Consider the following 20,245-nt stretch of genomic DNA (forward strand, 5'->3'; position numbering starts at 1 on the left):
TGTTGGGCTTCTGCTTGGGGGGTGGTGTGTCCTGGGGTCTTGGTCCTCTGGGTCCATGGCTGGATTTGCTCGGACATGAATAGCTGCCGGCGGGGCCTGTGGGGTCGTCGCTGCGGCTCCCTGGGTCTTCTGCACTGTCACTGCTGGGTGGTTCCCCTGGGACTCTCCACTGCTCTTCTCTGGGGGGGTTGCGGTAGTCCCGGCGGTAGTTCTCCTGGGATTCCTTTGGGGGGACCTTTGGATGTCTGTGGCTCGGATCTCCTCAGTGTCCATCCAGGGACCATGGAGCAGGTCTGTGGATCCTCACACTCGCTATTGCATATTTTTGTGGAGAAACATTGTATACAAAAGCTGAACCTCTCACTAAGTACATTTTGCATTCATAATTACCATGTACTATTTTGTTAAAAAAATTTAAAACAGCTGCAGGTGTATAGGCAAGCGGGGTGTGGTCTTGTGTTCTCTTCCTCCTTCTTTCTCTCCTCCACTCTTTCCTCCTTTTCTCCCCTTTTTCCCTTTTGCCCAGTCTTTCTCTTTTTTGAGCTTCTTTTTTCCTTTTCATTTCAGTCTCCGTGTCTGTAACAGTTGAAATATTCCCAAAGAAATTTATAATAAAACTTTCTTTATAAATATCAAGCAGAGCTTTAAAGCATTAGCTGTGATGCTCCGCTTGTACAAGTAAATCTGTTGGGAAATTTATTGGCACTCAGACAACAATTCTGAGCGCTACTCCGCCGGACAGGACACGGTAAAAAAAAATAAAAATTCTGATGAAATGCAGTAAAAGAAAGTGTACAATTTTAATGTAAAATAAGCGGCAGCAAAATTAATACTATTAATGGTTGGCTGCATGCTAGCTACTGAGTTACACAAATGTGGGCCCAGATTCTTGTCGAAATGTTTCAATAATTATGTGTTGAGTGAAAAATGTAGCAAACTGGCAACCTGACTTCATTTAAGATTCCTAAAAACCCTCAGGGTGACTCTTCTGCCCTCAGTTATGTGTCCCTACATAACCTAGACAGAGGGCTAAACAAAATAGTCCAGGAGTCTGAAGAACTTTCAAACGGTTGACTTGAACCATAATTCTTCCCCTTTCTTTTCTTTTTCTGAAACTGAAAATATACAAACACAAAAACATATTCTTAATCCATTGCATTCCAAATAATGCAAACTTACACTCACATGGCTCATTTAAAATTAACAGATGAACTAATTACCTTCACATCTTTCCCCATTATGCAACAAACAAATATTATAGTTATATGTAAGCCAGTGTTCAGTTACCCAAGCTACTAGCTAGCTGGCTAATGACCTACACAAAAACGTTTTCTGACCTTCAGCGGCCTGTCAAAACAAACTCATTTGTTACGAGGTTCATATTTCCTACATATACTCAAACTCAATTTCAAGAAAAACTTACAGATCACCCCGTATCGAGCACACACAACCAGCAATGAATGAGTCCTTCATTTAGCCAGTAGGCCAGAAATTAGCACAGAGATGATTACCGCTGTCCTCTACAATCCACCTCCAACTTTGCAGTGTGTCAACACACCAGGAGTGTGATTCTTAAGAATTTATTTTATCTTAGGCCTACAAACATTGCTTGATAATGTCAGTACTGATATGGTTCTGGGCAAAACACCTGAATGTACAGTCATACATGTTGTACTTTGTGTTGTAGGACACCGTGGTGGCTCTTCAGGCTCTGTCCCTCTACTCCAGTCTGGTATTCAGCCCTGTAGGTTCCAGCACAGTGACAATTCAGTCTCCCAGCGGTCAGCTGGTGTTCGATGTGAACCCAGACAACAAACTGCTCTACCAGGAGAAGATGCTGCAGGACATGACGGGAAAGTACAGCTTGGAGGTGAAGGGGACTGCATGTACCTCAGTGCAGGTCAGTGACAGCATCCCCATTCTGAAGAAATGTGACTTTTGTTTATTTAAACATTCAGAAAAGGCAAATATTTTTTATTTTTTAAATCTAGTGGTAGTCTTTTAAATGTGTTGAATTCAGAAGGCAATGAAGCCAAACAATCATAGATCAAATTTCTGCCTGTGCAAGGTTAGGGAAACTGAAATGTGCACTATTTTGGATTTTATTCATTTTTTAATTTTCCTTTGTTACGGTTCTCAGATTTCTCAGCACTACAACATCCCACCTCCTCCTGATGCCACCACTATGAGTGTGGAGGTTCTACCAGAGTATGACTCCTCTCACAAAACACCCAAAGTCACCCTGAGTCTCATTTTGCAGTAAGTCCTAAAAAACCAGCCGAAAGTTAGAAACAGAGAATGTAGCATCATTCAGACCTGATGGCTGGATAGTACAAGGTTCTGTGCTTACGAAGACACATTTTCTCATTTTTATGGTACAGTTTAAATTCATTTATGTTTTTTTTTACATTTAAACGAGCAAAGTTAATATTCATTACCCCAGTAACACATGACGGTATTTGGTGTAGAAACCTGAAGCAGAGAGGTAGGATGTTACTTCTTGTTGTTGCCCAGTAGGGTTGGGTGAGTATGGTTATAACCTTGTGTAAAGACACCAAAGATTGACTTTATCAAGGTATTTACACTGAAATTATTAAATATACAATCTAATCACTTTAAAGAAGAAAACTGACAATCATTGCAACTGTTGCTGAAATTAAAGAATATATTGATTTTATGATAAAAACCTTTTTATTATAACATCATTATATCATCATTCTGATTTTTGTACAAGCAGAAGACACACATGAAAAGTAAGAGAGCACAGCCAACTGTGTTGATTGTTACTCTTGTAAATCAGTCATTCTGCTCTTTATAGAGAAACAGTGGGATTTTAACAGGGTAATATTAGATGTTTAACATGCATGCTACTCGTTTTACTAGTTTTAAGTTACCTCAGTGAGACTGATTGAACTAGATTTTATGGCACATGGCTCTGCTTAGTTACCTCTGGATGTGGTGAAATTGTAATGTAGCAAAACAGCCCCACATCATAATGTTCTCACCATCATGTCTGACTGTGGGGATGGCAGTCTTGCTCTTTGTTTGTCCCTTGGAGTTGTGGGTAGATCCCTAACCTTACTCATGATCATGCTCAACACATAGGTCAGCTCTGGCATCGTGCTCCCGATCCAGGCTGATTGGTAGTCATTTTATATTTCTTCCATTTGAACAATATTTCACCTACAGATGTCACCTTCTCACCAAGCCTCCTTCTGACTGATTTGTAGCCCATTCTACAAATAAAAATAGGTTTTCTTTATAAACCTAATTTCTTTTTTTGCTGTTCACGCTAATCTTTGCAAAACAGAATCCTGGCGGGGTTCAAATACGTATTTCACCAAATAAGATGCAAATTGATTTTAACCTTTAATGTTTTTTTATATATATTTATTACAGGAAAAATGCATATTAATATTTCCTATAAAATTTCCAGAGTTAGCCAGAAAGCTATTTTTCACCTGCAGTCCCTAGACAGATGGTAAAAGAATAAGAGTAAATCTACATACTTTTAACAATATAACAATTACAATGCATGTAGTCAAAGTACAATGTAATAATTGTGTTTTTTCTGGACATTTTCATGGACATTTAGTCTCCCAACATAAAACAAAATTAGTATAAAAGAAATTAGAGACTGTATTTGTCCCCTGAAACTACTACACAACAGCATATTTATTGTTCTGTTCCAGGTACAATGGAAAAGAGGCCAGCACTAACATGGTGATTCTGGATATTGCCTTGCTCTCAGGATTTATCCCCGATCCACAGTCTATGAAAAATGTGAGTGGAAGCAGTGACTTTAACCTGAACACAGATGTTGACAGAATACTGGACCTGCTTCTGAGCTCACTGTGGCTGTGATAATAAGGCTGCTGAATATGTTCTCCTCACAGCTTGAAGGTGCTCAGCTGGTGGATCGTGTTGAACACAAGAACGGCCATGTTGTGGTGTACTTAAAGGAGGTGGGACCAATTAGCAGCTCAGAATAAGACATAATGACGGATGGGTTTGTCACTAAGGTTGAATACTGCTATCTTCTGCTCAGCTTATGAAGGCCGTACCAGTCAACCTCAGCTTGGTGCTCCAACAGCAGATCCCTGTGCAGAACCTCAAACCAGCAGTGATCGCCCTCTATGACTACTACCAGCCCAGTAAATCTTCATGCAGAAAACACATTTGAGTCACACTAATTTGACAAATGAAAAGTCATTTCTGATTTCCTATCAATACTTTTCTTTCTTCTCTAGCTGACCGGGCTGAGAGGGAATACACTGTGGCTAATCAAGGTAAAAGATACAGTTTATCAGAAAAACACATGATGCAGTCTCCAAGATCACTTAACACTCTGCTGATTTTATGGAAAAGTAGAACTATATTTCATGCGAATTATTGTCTTTTCCTTCTGCAGCTTGAGGACTGTCCCTTACCCTCCGGTTCTCAGTGATTCCAGCCTCATGTTGACTGTATATGTCATGTAAAATGCATGTACTTGTTCTTATCAAATAAATAAATATAAAATTAATACAAATGCTTTTCTGTTATAGTCTACATTACAGTCTAATTGTACATTTTATGTTCATGTGCAACTAAAGCCTAATGAGTAATACATTAAAACAAATTGACCCTGAAAATTGTTTGTCGGTGCTGTGACTGTGCTCTTCCATCGTATGAAACAATGTTGTGAGTCTACTTTAGACTTATTTTAGTAAAGCTTTAAATGTTAGCAACTTTACATTTAGTTTTTGGCGTTCACTAAAAAATACAATCTTTTTTATCCAAACATTGTAGATTATTGTTAGTTTTTGAAGCACGTAGGATGTGTATTTTGACCTGCAACCATTTTAAAACTTCTCAGTTATATAACTGATTAAAAGTTCTTAACAAATTCCTTTAAAAACATTATCACGTGGGCTCAGGAACACTTCAGAAAACCCTTGTCAGTTAACACAATTCATCTCTACATCTATAAATGCAAGTCAAAACTCTACCTAAGCCATATATTGACAACACCTTGAAACACAGCTGACTTCTCTGGGTCCAAGCTCATCTGAAAAGCACTGACGCAAAGTGGAAAAGTGTGCTGTGGCCTGACGAGTCCACATTTTTTATTTGTTTTTGGAAATCATGGACATTATTTCCTCTGAGTCAAAGAGGAAAAGGGCTGGCTATCTATATTGTTATCAGTGCAGCGTTTAAAGTTAGCATCTGTGATGGTGTGGGGGTGTGTTAGTGCCCATGGCATGGTTAACTTACACATCTGTGAAGTCACAATTAATGCTGTATGATGCATGAAGGTTTTGGAGCAACATCTGCTGCCATCCAAGCAACGTCGTTTTCAGGGACGTCCCTGCTTATTTCAGCAAGACAATGCTAAGCTACATTCTGTACGTTACAACAGCGTGGCTTCATAGTAAAGGAGTGCTGGTACTAGACTGGCCTGTCTCCAATCCATTTACATTTTAAACAACATTACAACTTCTTTAGAATTGGGTTTGTACAGTGGCTTGTAAAAATATTCCTACCCCTTGAACTTTTCCACATAGTCACATTACAACCACAAATATAAATATATTTTATTGGAGTTTTATGTGAAAGACCAACACAAAGTGGTATACAATTGTGAAGTGGAAAGAAAATTATACATGACATAAAAGTTTTTTACAAGTGCGGTATGCAAAAGTATTTAGCCCCCCCTTTACTCTGAGTGCAACCAATTGCCTTCAGAAGTTGCCTGATGACTAAATAGAGTCCACCTGAGTGTAATCTAATCTCAATACAAATAGAGCTTCTCTGTGACGGCCTCAAGGGTTGGTTAAGAGACTATTTGGAAGCAAATAGCATCATGAAGTCCAAGAAAAACACCAGACAGGTCAGGGATAAAGTTGTGGAGAAGTTTAAAGCAGGTTTAGGCTATAAAAAGATTTCCCAAGCTTTGAACATCTCATGGAGTTCTGTTCAATCCATCATGAAATGGAAAGAGTATGGCTCAACTGTAAGCCTACCAAGACAAGGCCGTCCACCTAAACTTACAGGCCGAACAAGGAGAGCACTGATCAGAGATGCAGCCAAGAGTCCCGTGGTGACTCTGGAAGAACTGCAGAGATCCACAGCTCAGGTGGGGGAATCTGTCCACAGGACAACTATTAGTCGTGCACCGCACAAATGTGGTCTTTATGGAAGAGTGGCAGGAAGAAAGCCATTGTTAAAAGAAAACCATAAGAAGTCCCGTTTGCAGTTTGTCAGAAGCCATGTTGGGGACCCAGCAAACATATGGAAGAAGGTGCTTTGGTCAGAAGACCTAAAATTTACTTTCTGGCCAGAATCCCAAATTCTATGTGTGGCAGAGAAATAACACTGCACATCACTCTGAACACACCATTCCCATTTTCAAATATGGTGGAGGCAGGATCATGCTCTGGGAGTGCTTCCCTTCAGCAGGGACAGGGAAGGTGGTCAGAGTTGATGGGAAGATGGATGGAACCAAATACAAGGCAGTATTGGAAAAAAAACCTGTTGGAGTCTGCAGAAGACTTGAGACTGGGGTGAAGGATCACCTTCCAGCAGGACAGCGACTCTAAACATAAAGCCAGATCAGTTCGAGTAATGACATTTCTTCCTTCTGCTAATAAAGCTGTCCCTATGTCTAGGGGTGGTTTGTTCGGAACATCCAGTGAATAATAGCAATAAGGTGCTCCTACTCCTTTCAACACAAAAAAATCTCCTTGGCTGAGTTCTGCTTTTCTCTTTACTACAATATATCCTTCTGAGGTTGGAATTAATGCTAACCCCAGATGTAGTAATCCATCTCGTCCCAATAGATTCACCGGACACTCAGGGAACATTAGAATAGATAGCTGGCATGACTGTCCATTGGGATCTCTTATCCAAACTGGTTCAGACTCACAGACTCGTGTCAATTTCCCACTAGCTGACCTTACTGTTATTTGCTGATCACTAAGTCTGGAATTTGGGATTGTTTCTCTACAGGTGGTCCTGCATGCTCTGGTATCACAAAGAAAAGTAATTGATTTTCCATTCAACAGTAAGGTAACTTCAGGTTTTATGCTATCTAGGGAGAGAAGGTCCTAGAAATTTAGGAGGACATCCTGCCCCTGTGTTTTTGGGTTTTTGTTTTCATCTGTGTCTGAGGTACTAGGAACAATTTCACTTATTTTCTGTCCTAGTCATGCTGAATCATTATTTTTCCTCTCAGGACAGTCTCTGGCCAGATGTCCTTCTATTCCACAACACCAACACCCTGAAGTGTATTGTCTGTAATTTCCTCTGCTCACTCTTCCTCTCTGACCCCTGCGGTTTTGTCCTCTGCCTTTAAATCTTCCTCTTCCTCTGTTGTTTTGATAATAAATCTGTTCTTCTTCTTCTTGCTGAAAAAAGGTGTTGGCTATCTTTTTTTTTTTTTTTAATCCTTCATTACTTTTTCTGCATGGAGGGCATGATTAACATAGTCTTCTAGATTTGCTGTGGGGAACCCTATAAAATGTCTCCTTACCCAGGTATTAATTGCATCCCTGGAACCAGCATGTAGTGCATTTTTTAACTGCTGTCGATAAGCTCCTTGCTTGTCTTCATCTTCTTGTAGACCACTATGTATTTTAAACACTTTTGTCAGTCTAATCCTATATTCTTCAAAGGGTTCTTCCTCTTTTTGTTTCACTCTGGCTATTTCTGCGTAGTCAGCTCTGCGCCTGTACCTAACTGTAAGCCTATCGATTAATGCCCTCACTGTTTGTTCTGCTGTTAAAAAGAATAAAATATTTTCTAAGGTTACACAGAGAAAAACCGTGTCATGCCATGAACCTCCGTGACACGCTGTATCAACAGCCTTCAGCGTCTAAAAACTATAATAAAAAAAATAAACACAAATAAAACATACATGAGGTACAGCCATGGTGGGGATGGATTTATTCACCAAAGGGACTCATTTTAGCCCATCCAATCCTGTCAAACCTCATCAGATCTTTGGTACAAAACAAAAACTTTCCACCTACTCTTTTTACTCCCTTTCTTTTGTCCTGCTGTTCTACTTTGCAAGTCCATCAAAAATTACTTCTTAGCCCTCTGACCTTTTCTGCTTTCCACAAAAACGTCCATTCTTATCTCCTGCATCACATCTCTTTCTTTTTAGTTACTTTTACCCAATAATCTACATCATCATAACCTTCTTTGTCCATTTTTCTTAAATCACATGTACTTTTATTGTACTTTTAATTATTGCATCCTATAGATTAACAATTTGTTTAGAGTTTAAACGACCATCATAATGATGTGTGGTTATCCATTTATCTCAATATTTTAATTTTAATATTTTAAATTTGATCCTGTGCTTCTATAAATTTCCAATCTTTGCATTGTTATTCATTTTTAGTTTATTTTCCCATTATTTTTTTTTATTTAAATTTGGTCCAGCATATAAATACCTAGGGTATTCTAAATGCTGGATTATTCTGCTCAGTAGGGTGACAGAAAAATCTCCGTTTGTGGTAATTCTCACTTCAACTCTTTCGAGTGGAGAATTCTTGCCTTTGCATCCACAAAAGTTAGTCACTTACAATCCTACTGCTTTGGTATGAGGCAAAACCTAGTGGTTTAAATCCTCCATTCATTTCTCACATTCACACTTTTTAAACGCGGAATTTTCGTAGTATTTTTGTTTAAAATACTTAAACGCGGACTCCGCCGTCCTGAAATCACGGAATTTCAGTATTACTTCTTAATACTTTTTCAGGACTCCGCCATCCTACCTTTACCTGTTAGGGCCTAGGATTCACAAGATTTTATTTCACGCAATGACCCCCAGTCATTCGTCACACTTTTAAAGTCCAAACTCAACTCACCAATTTGTCTTCCCCTCTCTCTCGGAGTTCAGTCAGCCGTCAGACCCCAGCGGGCGGGCCGAGATCCAGTCCCGGAAAGGGTCTGTGAGTCTTCCTGTTGAAGACTGCAATGCGCACGGTCTTTTGCTGGAATCTACCAACCCGCTGGAATCCTCAGGCGTAGTTGGAATCCGGCTCCGAAGGACCAAATTAATGTCAGGTTCAAACAACCTAAAATACTTATAACATCACAAAAAGAAGAGAAAGACAAAGAATTAGTTATTTCACTCGCAGCGAGGAGAACGGACAGAGATGTGCTTCAGTTACAAATCTCCTACCACTCTGAAAAACATCTGTCCACACCTCTCTTTTTATTTTCTTTCGGGGGTCCCTAGTTACAAAGAATGTTGCTCTCTAAGGATGGGAAAAACAGCTGCATCGTAAACAGGTCATAAACACCATTATTTTTTAACAACACACTTCCACAGTCTCCCCATCTTAGGATCAGTGCATCTTCTGTTCAGCGCAATCAGCCTTCATCTTTATGACCTCCTCAACTGCGGACTGCTTCCTTCTCAGCTCCATTTATGATCTTTGCCTGCAGACAACTCACACATCCTTACTCACACAAACATCATGAAAGGTTATAAAATCAAATAGTCAAATTAAAGAATAGGAGAAAATATAAGATAAAAGATAAAAACTATATACAATTATTCCAACAGCTTTAACTCTATCTAATTATATGTGCTCTCTTTCAGACTCTAACCTTGAAAACTGGCTCAGAGTTTATCTGTTCTTTCTTTCTAGATGAAACGACTAAAGGAGCTACATCCATTAACATTTACTTTTCCTTCCCATAGAAAGTACTCGTGGATCAGTGCTTCTTTGTTCTCTTTGTGTCTCTGCTCTGTTCTCTCAAACCCCCAGTTGGTCGTGGCAGATGGCCGCTCACACTGAGCCTGGTTCTGCTGGAGGTTTCTTCCTGTTAAAAGGGAGTTTTTCCTCTCCACTGTCGCTACATGCATGCTCAGTATGAGGAATTGCTGCAAAGTCAACGCCAGTGACTGTCCACTGTCGCTACATGCTCATCCAGGAGGAGTGAATGCTACAAGTCTCTGACTGGATGCAATCTGCTGGGTTTCCTTAGATAGAAAAACTTTTTATCCAATTTGAATAAATAACTGAATCTGACTGCACTGTTCAATGATTAGGATTAATTGGAATGTATGTACCTGACTGTTGTGAAGTGCCTTGAGACGACATGTGTTGTGAATTGGCGCTATATAAATAAACTGAATTGAATTGAACATTCCTTTTAAATGAAATGAGAAACCATATCATCAAATGCACAAGGTAGGAATTCTTTCATTTTTTACAGTGTTTTTAAGTAATTTTGTATGTCACAGAAACACACAATTAGTGATGGAGGATGGAATCTTTGCTAATCCCTCTCACAGTTCATTAATTCTTCTTGTCTTTCATCTTTTGCTATGATTTTTAATTAGAGAGAAGAATCTTTCAAATAAGCTGTAAACTGTAACATTCAATAAGCTAACTGAGGTCTACAGAACCTGAAGCAGACCCAACAGAATATCTGAGCACAGAAAACAACAGGAAAACTGACAAACATAAAATAAGCAGCTTGAGACCAGACAATATCATGTAATAATAAAATCAATATCCTAATAATCATATAATCTAATCAAGCCGCATACAACTACTTTGTTTAATGATGGCATGCATGGTTTCTTTGAAATAAATTCAAAATTATTGTTTATTTATTGAATTTAGCTCAACATATTAAAGCAGTAAACTGTAAACATGACTAAAATCAGTTTTAATCTGTGAAAAATGTACTTACCTATTACTTTTAGCAATATGAGGGATGAACATGAAATGTCAGTCAGTCATTTTCTACCGCTTATTCCATAGTGGGTCGCGGGGAAGCTGGTGCCTATCTCTAGCAGTCTATGGGCGAGAGGCGGGGTACACCCTGGACAAAGTTTTTAAACATATTCAATAATTTTTTTTTCCTTTTGAAATATTTTTTTGTTTAACTTCATGTAAAAATAAAACAAATTAGAGGTTCTGAAATGCTTTACAATCTCTGTAATGCTATAGTGGTTATATAATGCTATATAAATAAATTTTCAAGTCAGTGTTCTTTCTGCAGCTAATTAGATTTAATATCAACAGATCAATAACATTAGCAAGAAAATCTGAGAGATAAACTATTCACCATTAGGGTAGGGAAGGAAGATAGATCAAAAGCCGTGTCAGGTTTTTGATCTAATGGTGCATTAGAGTTTGGAGGATATTTTCAGTTGCTCATTAGTAAGGAAATTATTAATAAAAAATGTGTAAAGTTAAACATTTCCACATTATGAAAGACTGATGTTCATGGTGCTGTGGATTATGAACTCTTTCTCAGGTTGTCTCAGTTCTGGAAACAATGACTAAAATCAGGGCTAGAAACATTATTGCACACTGCCGCAGTCCAACATTTATTTGTTAGTGTAATTGGTGTCAGATTTTCATCCCAGACTATTTCCTTCAGGTAGAAATTCAGTCACCACAAGATGTTGATTGTTAAAAGAAACTTTTCCCTTTACAATTCAGACACCAACCTGTGCAAAGTTTGACTGCTAAAGCTCACTAAGATTTTAAAACAGACATTCAAAACTGATCAAGGGAAATATTCCCATTTACCCTGAAGACTACAGATATATTCATAAATGTGTATGAGTTTACTCTTTCCTATATAATTAAGGTGTCATCCCCCACAACTAACCCTAAGGAGCAAGCAACGCTTTTTAGTTGTAAACTTCAAGCTATGCTGTACAATCAACAGAATGATGTTGAATGTTGTCAGCCTCACTGTGGGAGTAATGGTCCTCCTGAGGGTCTTTAACTCCTTTCGCCACAAACAGGATGTGTGCTGATTGACAGAGAGGGATGTGAGTGAGTCATCTGAGGGAGCTGGAATAACCGTGACCTTTACAGCCACTATTTGATGTTGGACATTATAGATTTATAGTTCTAGGTTTCATTCTTGTTCCTGCTCTCAGGATGTAAAAATAGCACGATATTAATTGTCTAACTAAAGTCTGTCTTGTTATACAGTTGCTGTCAGTATGTAACATCGTCTGCGGAAGAGGCTTTGCCATTATTATGATATCCTGATATGAAGATGAGTGCTCTTGCAAGTTTTGCTCCAAGTTTTCAAATAGATTTATGTCTAAACTTCGACATTTAATCTAAACCATTTCATTATAGCCCTGGCTGAATGTTTAGAGTCGTCCTGTTGGAGTGTGGACCTCAGCCCCAGTCTTAAGCCTATTGCAGCTTCTAACAGGTTTAATTTCATGATTGTTCTTTATTTACCGCCACCCACAATCTCATCAACTCTGACAAGCTTCCAGATCCCTGTGAAAAGAAATAATTCCCACAAAATGATGCTGCCACTATCATGTTTCGTGGAGGGGATGGTTTGCTCAGCATGATGTGTAGCAGTTTTTTACTACACATACCCTTTGGCCCAAAAATTGGGTCTTTGTTTTATGTGCCTCATAAATGGATTGTAGCAAACGGATTTTTTAGAGATTTCTTTTTTTCTTGTTGCTGCAGCTCCTTTAGAGTCACCATAGATATATTGACTGCTTCTCTGATTAATTATCTCCATGCTCGACCTGTTAGTTTAGGTGGGCCTCCATGTCTTGGTGTGAAGGGGATGGAGCAGGAGAAGCAGAGAGGAGAGATGCAAAGTTTGCCTGAGGAAGTTACATTTTTGGGTTTTATGTGGAAGTTTTTGCCTCAGCATGACAAGGACAAGACTTTGAAGTGCAAAACCACGGCCTTTTGACTCGGTGAAGTTAGTTTTTGGTTGGATATTCATGCTCCACGGATTCCGCGGATACTTCCTCCTGTTTTATCCAATATAGGCAATCGGATAACGGGCAGCTGCTCTCAGCCCGCTCCCTCCTGCAGAAGCTGGTTCGCTTTAGGGCCGTCAATACATTTCCAAAACCAATCACGCTGATTCCTGGTATTAATGTTTCATGTGTTTTAGATTAAATGATTTTGTGTCTGAACAGCTGATTTTATGTGTGATCAGTTAGTTTAGGATGTTATTACACACAGCGCCCCGCCTACGTGTAATTCCGAAAGCTGATGTGTCCTTTTTTTTTCTTTTCTTTCACCCTTCAAACATGGTTTATGATTTGTAAATAGAAATAATATATTTTGGTTTGACCCGCTCCGGCCATTGTGGTCTTTAATATTATTGTTGTAATAAAGTAAAGTTTGAGATCTAACAAAAGAATTGCTGCTCCAAGCTCAACTGGAATTCCTTTATTTACACTGAACACCATCAGGTTTATACACACTGTTCATGCCTGCAGTGTTGCTATATTTCCCCAAACCGTTTAGGACCCCTAGCTAGTCCATATTGCTGTCCGCATTGATGCCAGGCTATGAGTTTACAGAAACTTAACATAAAACATTCAACTTATAACTTTCCCTTCACCCATGGTCAATAACAAAGGTACAGCTTGATATATATATATATTTAATACATATATATAATAATGAACCTATGCAACAACATATTTCTAATCTACGAGGTCAGGGTAGACTGCCCTCTCCTCGAGGAACCACAAGGGGATTATTCTGCCCCTGGGAGAATGTAATCTTTAAGGTATGCGGCTGCCTTCCTAACTCGGACTGGATAACGTGTAGTCCCAGCAATCTGCTCCAAGCATTCATGTTCCTCAGTCCCCTCAACCCGCTGCTGAGGTCCATCATCTCCAGGGAAAACCTCTTGTTGTGCTTGTTGAGTCAGTCTCTGGTCATAACGTGGACGGATTTGGTCTTGATGGCATCTCACCAGCTGATCCTCCAGGGTTCTCGCTCTCCAAGACACTGGACCGGTTTTCTCGATGAGTGTAGCCGGGATCCACTTGCGGCCTGAATATCCCCTGACATACACTGCATCAGATTCTGTGAGACTCCTATTTTAGGGGTTTATTTCATGACAGCTTTTTTGTCTGGCTTGGTTTAATCCAACTTTATTCATCAATGATGGACACACCTGATCCAGCACAGTGTGACATTTTCTGCTCATAAGGAGCTCTGCAGGTGCGATTCCAGTCACGGTCTGAGGAGTCAGCCGATAATTGAAAAGGACTCTTGCCAACTTAGTCTCCAAGCTGCCTTCTTTGATTTTCTTAACCCCTTCCTTGATTACCCTGACTGCCCGCTCCGCATATCCATTTGAAGATTGGTGGTAGGGTGAAATTGTTATGTGCTTTATGCCATTTTTCTTGAGAAACTGTTTCAATTCAGCACTGACCAAACTGGGACCGTTATCACTAACCAGGATGGCTGGAATCCCATGTGTGGCAAAAATGTATCTCAGTTTCTCGATGGTTGCTGTTGAGGTTATGGATGACATGGGATGGGCCTCAATCCACTTTGAGTGGGCGTCCACCAGAATCATGATCCATTTTCCTTGCATTGGGCCACAAAAATCTACATGTACTCTCATCTATGGTTTGGAAGGCCACTCCCATGGATGTAGGGGTGCCTTTGCTGGTGCAGCAAGATTGGACTGACATGCGTGGCACTGTCGTACTGCTGCCTCCAGATGTGTATCCATGTTTGGGCACCACATGTAGCTGCGAGCCAGAGTCTTCATTCTTGATGCCTCAAGATGGGCCTCATGTAACTCTTTGATCATGATATGTCGTCCTCATGGTGGAATTATCACTCTTCTTCCCCACAGAATACACCCCTCCTCCATACTTAGTTCGTGGCTTCTTCTCATGTAGGGCTGCATTTCTGGGTCTGAGCAGTCAGATGGCCAGATGCCCTGTCTCAGCCATTGTTGTACTCTTGAGAGGACATGGTCTGTACGAGTTCACTCCTGAATGTGTTTAACCTGCAGTGGAGTGCTGTTCATGTGTTCCATTAACATGATCACTTCATCAACTTGGGGCGTAGCAGCTGGAACATGTGGGAGTGGGAGGCCACTCAGCCCGTCTGCATTACCATGTTTAGATCCCTCTTTATTTTCCAGTGTATACTCATAAGCAGCCAAAATCACCGCCCACCTCTGAACTCTGGTTGCCGCCGCCGTGTGTGGTATTCCTTTTTTCTCGGCCAGGAGGCCCAGCAATGGTTTGTGATCAGACACAATTGTGCAGTGTTTACCGAACAAGTATTGGTGGAATTTCTTCAGGCCGAAGATGATGTCTAGTGCCTCTTTCTCAAGCTGGGAGTACCCACATTCTGCTGATGACAGTGAGCGTGACATGTAACCAATGGGTCTCTCTGTGCCATCTGGACGTTTGTGTGCCAAAACAGCACCGATACCATATGGTGATGCATCACATGACATATATAATGGTTTCGTGTCATCAAAGTGAACCAAAAGTTGTTCTGACTGAAGTCCCATTTTTGCCTCCTCAAAAGCCTGCCTTTGACGGGTCCCCCAGTTCCACTGAACCCCACCTCTCAAAAGCTTATGCAAAGGTTCGAGCACAGTGGCAATGTTAGGCAAAAACCTGTGATAGTAGTTAAGCATGCCCAAGAATGATTTCAGCTGTGACTGATTTTGTGGTTGAGGAGCATCGACAATGGCTTGGACTTTGTCAAAACCTGGATGGACACCCTCATGACTGATTCTGTACCCTACGTAAGTAACCTCTGGAGCCATAAACACACATTTTGCCTTTTTTAATCGAAGTCCTGCCTTAGAGAACCTCTCCAACACAGCCCCCAGATTTCGGAGGTGATTTTTGTTGTCTTTTCCAGTCACCAAAATGTCATCCACCCTTACCACCACCCGTGGTAGTTCCTGTAATTGGTTGTCCATGGTAAGCTGGAAAATGCCAGATGCTGATGACACCCTGTAAGGCAGTCTGGTATATTGGTACAGTCCTCAGTTAGTGTTGATGGTAGTGAACTTTTTTGATTCTTTGTCCAGGGAGAGCTGCTGATAGGCTTGGGACATGTCCAATTTGGTGAATTTGACCTCCAGGAGTCACCAGAACAGAGCCAACCTTCTTTATCAGCTTGTTTTTAAGTCCCTGTCTTTGATGCTGCTGGCCCAGTAGATGATGGCAGAAGAGATCACACTTTCCACAACAGACTTATAGAAGATATGCAGCATCTTGCTGCAAACACCGTACACCAAGTACAGTCTGGTCTGTCCCTTCTTGTAAACAGCTCCAGTTGCATCTCCACTTCAGTCTGTTGTCCAGGTGAACAACGAGGTATTTATACTCCTCCACCACCTCCACCTCTTTTCCCATGATGGAAATAGTTTTTGACTTATTCATGTTTCTCTTAAAATCTCCAATCATCTCTTTTGTTTTATTCATGTTCAAGATGAGATGATTGTTTCCACACCATGCCACAAAGCGGTCCACCAGCTCCCTGTACTCAGCTTCTTGTCCATCTCTGATCCACCCCACGACTGCAGAATCATCTGAGTATTTCTGCAGGTGACAGTCTGTCTTGTACTGGAAGTCTGAGATGTACAGAGTGAAGAGGAATGGTGAGTCTACAGTCTCCTGTGGTTCTGCTGTGCTGCTGACTACCTGGTTAAAAACACAACCCTCTCACAAACTGTGGTGTGTTTGTCAGGTAGTCATTGATCCAGAAGATTGTTGAGGCCTCCACCTGAGTCTTCTGGAGTTTCTGACAAAGCAAACCAGGTTGAAATGTGGTAAATGCACTGGAGAAATCAAAGAACAAGATCCTCACAGTGCTGCTGGCTTTGTCCAGATAATACTGGGTTTGTTGAAGCCGGTGTATGATGGTGGGCCAACAAGAATCTCTCTAGGAGCTTCAGTGCAAACAAAACTCCTGCTCTGCTTGTACAGAGACCGGATGGCCACTAATAATATCATGAATTGCTTAAATAGCAGAGGATGAAATATACTCAGCACACAGGATAAGACAGTAAATGAGGTTTATTTCTACTGTAGACTTTGTTTAAGGAATCTTGAGTTGGAGTTGTCCAGAAGCCAGAGGAGGAGGAGGTAAACCCAGGAATCCAAGGAGAGGGAAAGAGTACTGGTGATGAGAATATTTACAGTGCAGTCCTTAGGAGGGAGTATTACCAGATGTTGGCAGGCAGGTAGGCCGATAGGCAGGTCGACAGGCAGACAGGCAGGCAGACGGATAGGCAGACAGACATAAGTCCACATAACTGAGGTTATGTTCCAGCAAAGGTCTGTATCAGCAGCTACCTTAAGAAGCCCATGAGCTCATTAGGAGAATGCGTTGCAGCTGCAGACAATGAGCTGCCAGAACCAACCAGAAGGGGAGGAGCAGAGATCCTACAAATAAAGGGCCCCCAACACCATACTCAAGTAGCATCCCCCACAGGGCACCATGAGGGGCTTGGTGGGAGGACTCAGGGGGCTTTCCGAGACTGGCTTGATCTGGGAAATATGGAAAGTAGGGTGAATGTGCATGGAAGATGGTAGTTTGAGTCTCACTGCAGATGGGTTGATGATCCTCTCGATGAGAAAAGGGCCAATGAAACGGGGGGCCAACTTTCTAGAAGTATCTTTTAATTTAATATTCCTGGTGGAAAGCCAGACTCTCTGATTGACGTGGTAGACAGGTGCAACCGTACGGTAACGGTTAGCGAACCTCTTATTTTGTTCCAGAGTGCGTAGGAGGGTCCTCCTGGTCTGTTGCCAGATCCTGCGATACCTGGAAACATAATGCTGAACAGACGGGACCAGGATGTCAGATTCAGCACTGGGAAATAGCGGAGGTAGATAGCCCAGTGAAGCCTCAAAGGGGGACAAACCAGTAGCAGAGGAAGTATGTGTGTTGTGAGCATATTCGATCCATGTGAGATGTTTGCACCAAGAAGAGGGGTTGTCATTTATTACGCACCTCAAGGCGACTTCAAGTTCCTGGTTGCATCTTTCTGTCTGTCCATTAGATTGGGGGTGGTATCCAGACGAAAGACTTACAGAGGCACCAAGAGCTTTGCAAAACTCCTTCCAAACTTGAGAGATGAACTGCGGGCCTCGGTCAGAAACAATGTCCAAAGGTATGCCATGGATGCGGAAAACGTGGAGAACCAGGAGTTGGGCAGTCTCCAATGCAGACGGAAGCTTGGGTAAAGGAACAAAATGGGCTGTCTTAGAGAATCTGTCAACAACAGTAAGGATGACTGTGTTACCGTCAGATGGCGGGAGACCAGTGATGAAATCAACGGAAATGTGGGACCAGGGGCGGCTAGGGGTGGGCAGAGGTTGAAGAAGACCAGCAGGGGGTTGATTAGTGTTCTTGTTTCGAGCACATGTGGGACAAGCTGCAACAAAATCTTTAATGTTGAGGTTCATAGTCGGCCACCAGAAAAACCTTTTGGTAAATGTGATCATACGAGTCACCCCAGGATGACAAGTCAGTTTATTGTTGTGCACCCAATCCAGAACTTTATCGACGACAGAGTTGGGAATGAACAGCTTGCCCACTGGGCCAGTACCTGGGTCAGGTTCGGACCTCTGTGCCTCCCTGATGTCCTTTTCAATGGCCCAGGTGAGGGCGCCCACAATACAAGAATCCGGTAGGATGGAAGCTTCAGTCTTGAGTTAGTCAGAATGAGAGAACTGGCGAGAGAGAGCGTCAGGCTTAATGTTCTTGGAACCGGGTCTGTAGGAGATAGAAAAATGAAAACGAGCAAAAAACAGAGACCAACGGGCTTGTCTGGGGTTAAGTCTCTTGGCCTTTTGAATGTAGGAGAGGTTCTTGTGATCAGTCCAAATGAGAAAAGGGACTTCAGTACCCTCTAACCAATGCCGCCATTCCTCAAGCGCCAACATGATGGCTAAAAGTTCACGGTTGCCCACATCATAATTTTGCTCTGCTGGAGACAAGCGACGAGAAAAATAGGCACATGGATGTACTTTATCATCCAGAGGAGACCGTTGAGATAGAATAGCCACTACTCCAATGTCAGAAGTATCAACCTCTACAATAAATTGTGCACATGGATCAGGATGGGTCAATATGGGTGCTGAAGAAAATAGAGTCTTTAACTCACCAAATGCCCTTTCTGCCTCAGGAGTCCATTGGAACGTTTTCAGAGAGGAGGTGAGTTGAGTGAGAGGTGTAGTGACCTGATTGTAGTTCCTTATAAACCTCCTATAAAAATTTGCAAATCCCAAGAACCTTTGAAGTTGCCTGCAATCAGTTGGAGTAGGCCACTCTGCCACTGCCTTGGTTTTCTCGGGATCAGTTCTGTACCTGCCTGCCTCAAAAATAAAACCCAAAAAAGACAGATGTGACACTGAATTCGCACTTTTCGGCTTTAACAAAGAGTTGATTCTCAAAAAGTCTCTGGAGAACTGTTCTGACATGCTGGCGATGTTGTTCTATGTCCTGGGAAAAAATCAAAATGTCATCCAGATAAACGAAAACAAAGAGGTTGAGAAAGTCACGAAGAACATCATTAATAAGAGCCTGGAAAACAGCGGGTGCATTAGTCAACCCGAAAGGCATAACCAAATACTCAAAATGTCCCAGGGGGGTTTTGAAAGCCGTTTTCCACTCATCACCCTCTCGGATCCGGACCAAATGGTAAGCATTGCGCAGGTCGAGTTTAGTGAAGATCTTGGCAGAATGTAATTGTTCATGTATGGAATCAATAAGTGGTAGTGGGTATTTATTTTTAATAGTGATTTGATTCAATCCTCTATAATCAATACAAGGTCTTAATGTGCCGTCCTTCTTACCCATGAAGAAGAATCCGGCGCCAACAGGGGAGGTAGACGGACGAATGATCCCAGATGCTAAAGAATCCTCAATGTACTCTTTCATGACCTTTCTCTCGGGTCCGGAGAGATTAAAGAGTCTGCTGGATGGTAGCGGAGCGCCTGGGAGGAGATCAATAGGGCAGTCATAGGGGCGATGCAGAGGTAAAGAAAGAGTCCCTTGTTTGCTAAACACAGGTGCGAGATTGTGGTATTCAGGTGGAACTTTGGACAGATCAACAGGCTCAGAAGGTTTGAGTTGTTTGATAGAGTGAGAGACAGCAGTTCTTAAGCAGTTCTGGAGACAGAAATTACTCCATCGCTCTACTCTGCCCTCCACCCAATTAATAGCGGGATTATGTTTCTGCAACCAAGGAAACCCCAAAACTTATTGTGGAGAGATGGAAGAGACAACAAAGAACTCACCCCATTCATGATGGTTACCAGAGGTGATGATGTGAAGCTGAGGCACTTTAAATCTCACTTGAGACATGGTTTGACCAGTGATGCCAGTGACAGAAAGGGAATTGTTGAGAGGCTGAGAGGGTATTTGAAGTTTATCAACCAGATCCGAGGAAATAAGATTCTGTTCAGCACCAGAATCAATAAAAGGGTCAACAGGAA

The 20,245-nt window shown here is 41.4% G+C and overlaps 1 protein-coding gene across 1 annotated transcript in view; it reads left to right on the plus strand.

Moving 5' to 3' along the window:
• LOC124884041 (alpha-2-macroglobulin-like) overlaps positions 1–4,525 on the plus strand; it is a gene marked incomplete at its 5' end in the record, with an annotated part of 44,113 nt that extends 39,588 nt beyond the window's left edge. Inside the window, 7 exons of the mRNA XM_047391631.1 lie at positions 1,688–1,900; positions 2,141–2,259; positions 3,693–3,783; positions 3,897–3,965; positions 4,049–4,154; positions 4,251–4,289; positions 4,412–4,525. Coding sequence (XP_047247587.1) covers positions 1,688–1,900; positions 2,141–2,259; positions 3,693–3,783; positions 3,897–3,965; positions 4,049–4,154; positions 4,251–4,289; positions 4,412–4,416 — 642 coding nt within the window. The remainder of the gene's footprint in view (positions 1–1,687; positions 1,901–2,140; positions 2,260–3,692; positions 3,784–3,896; positions 3,966–4,048; positions 4,155–4,250; positions 4,290–4,411) is intronic.
• Positions 4,526–20,245: the final 15,720 nt, after the last annotated feature.

This window comes from Girardinichthys multiradiatus, chromosome 18, assembly GCF_021462225.1.
Source record: "Girardinichthys multiradiatus isolate DD_20200921_A chromosome 18, DD_fGirMul_XY1, whole genome shotgun sequence".
In the NCBI taxonomy this organism is placed as follows: Eukaryota; Metazoa; Chordata; class Actinopteri; order Cyprinodontiformes; family Goodeidae; genus Girardinichthys; species Girardinichthys multiradiatus.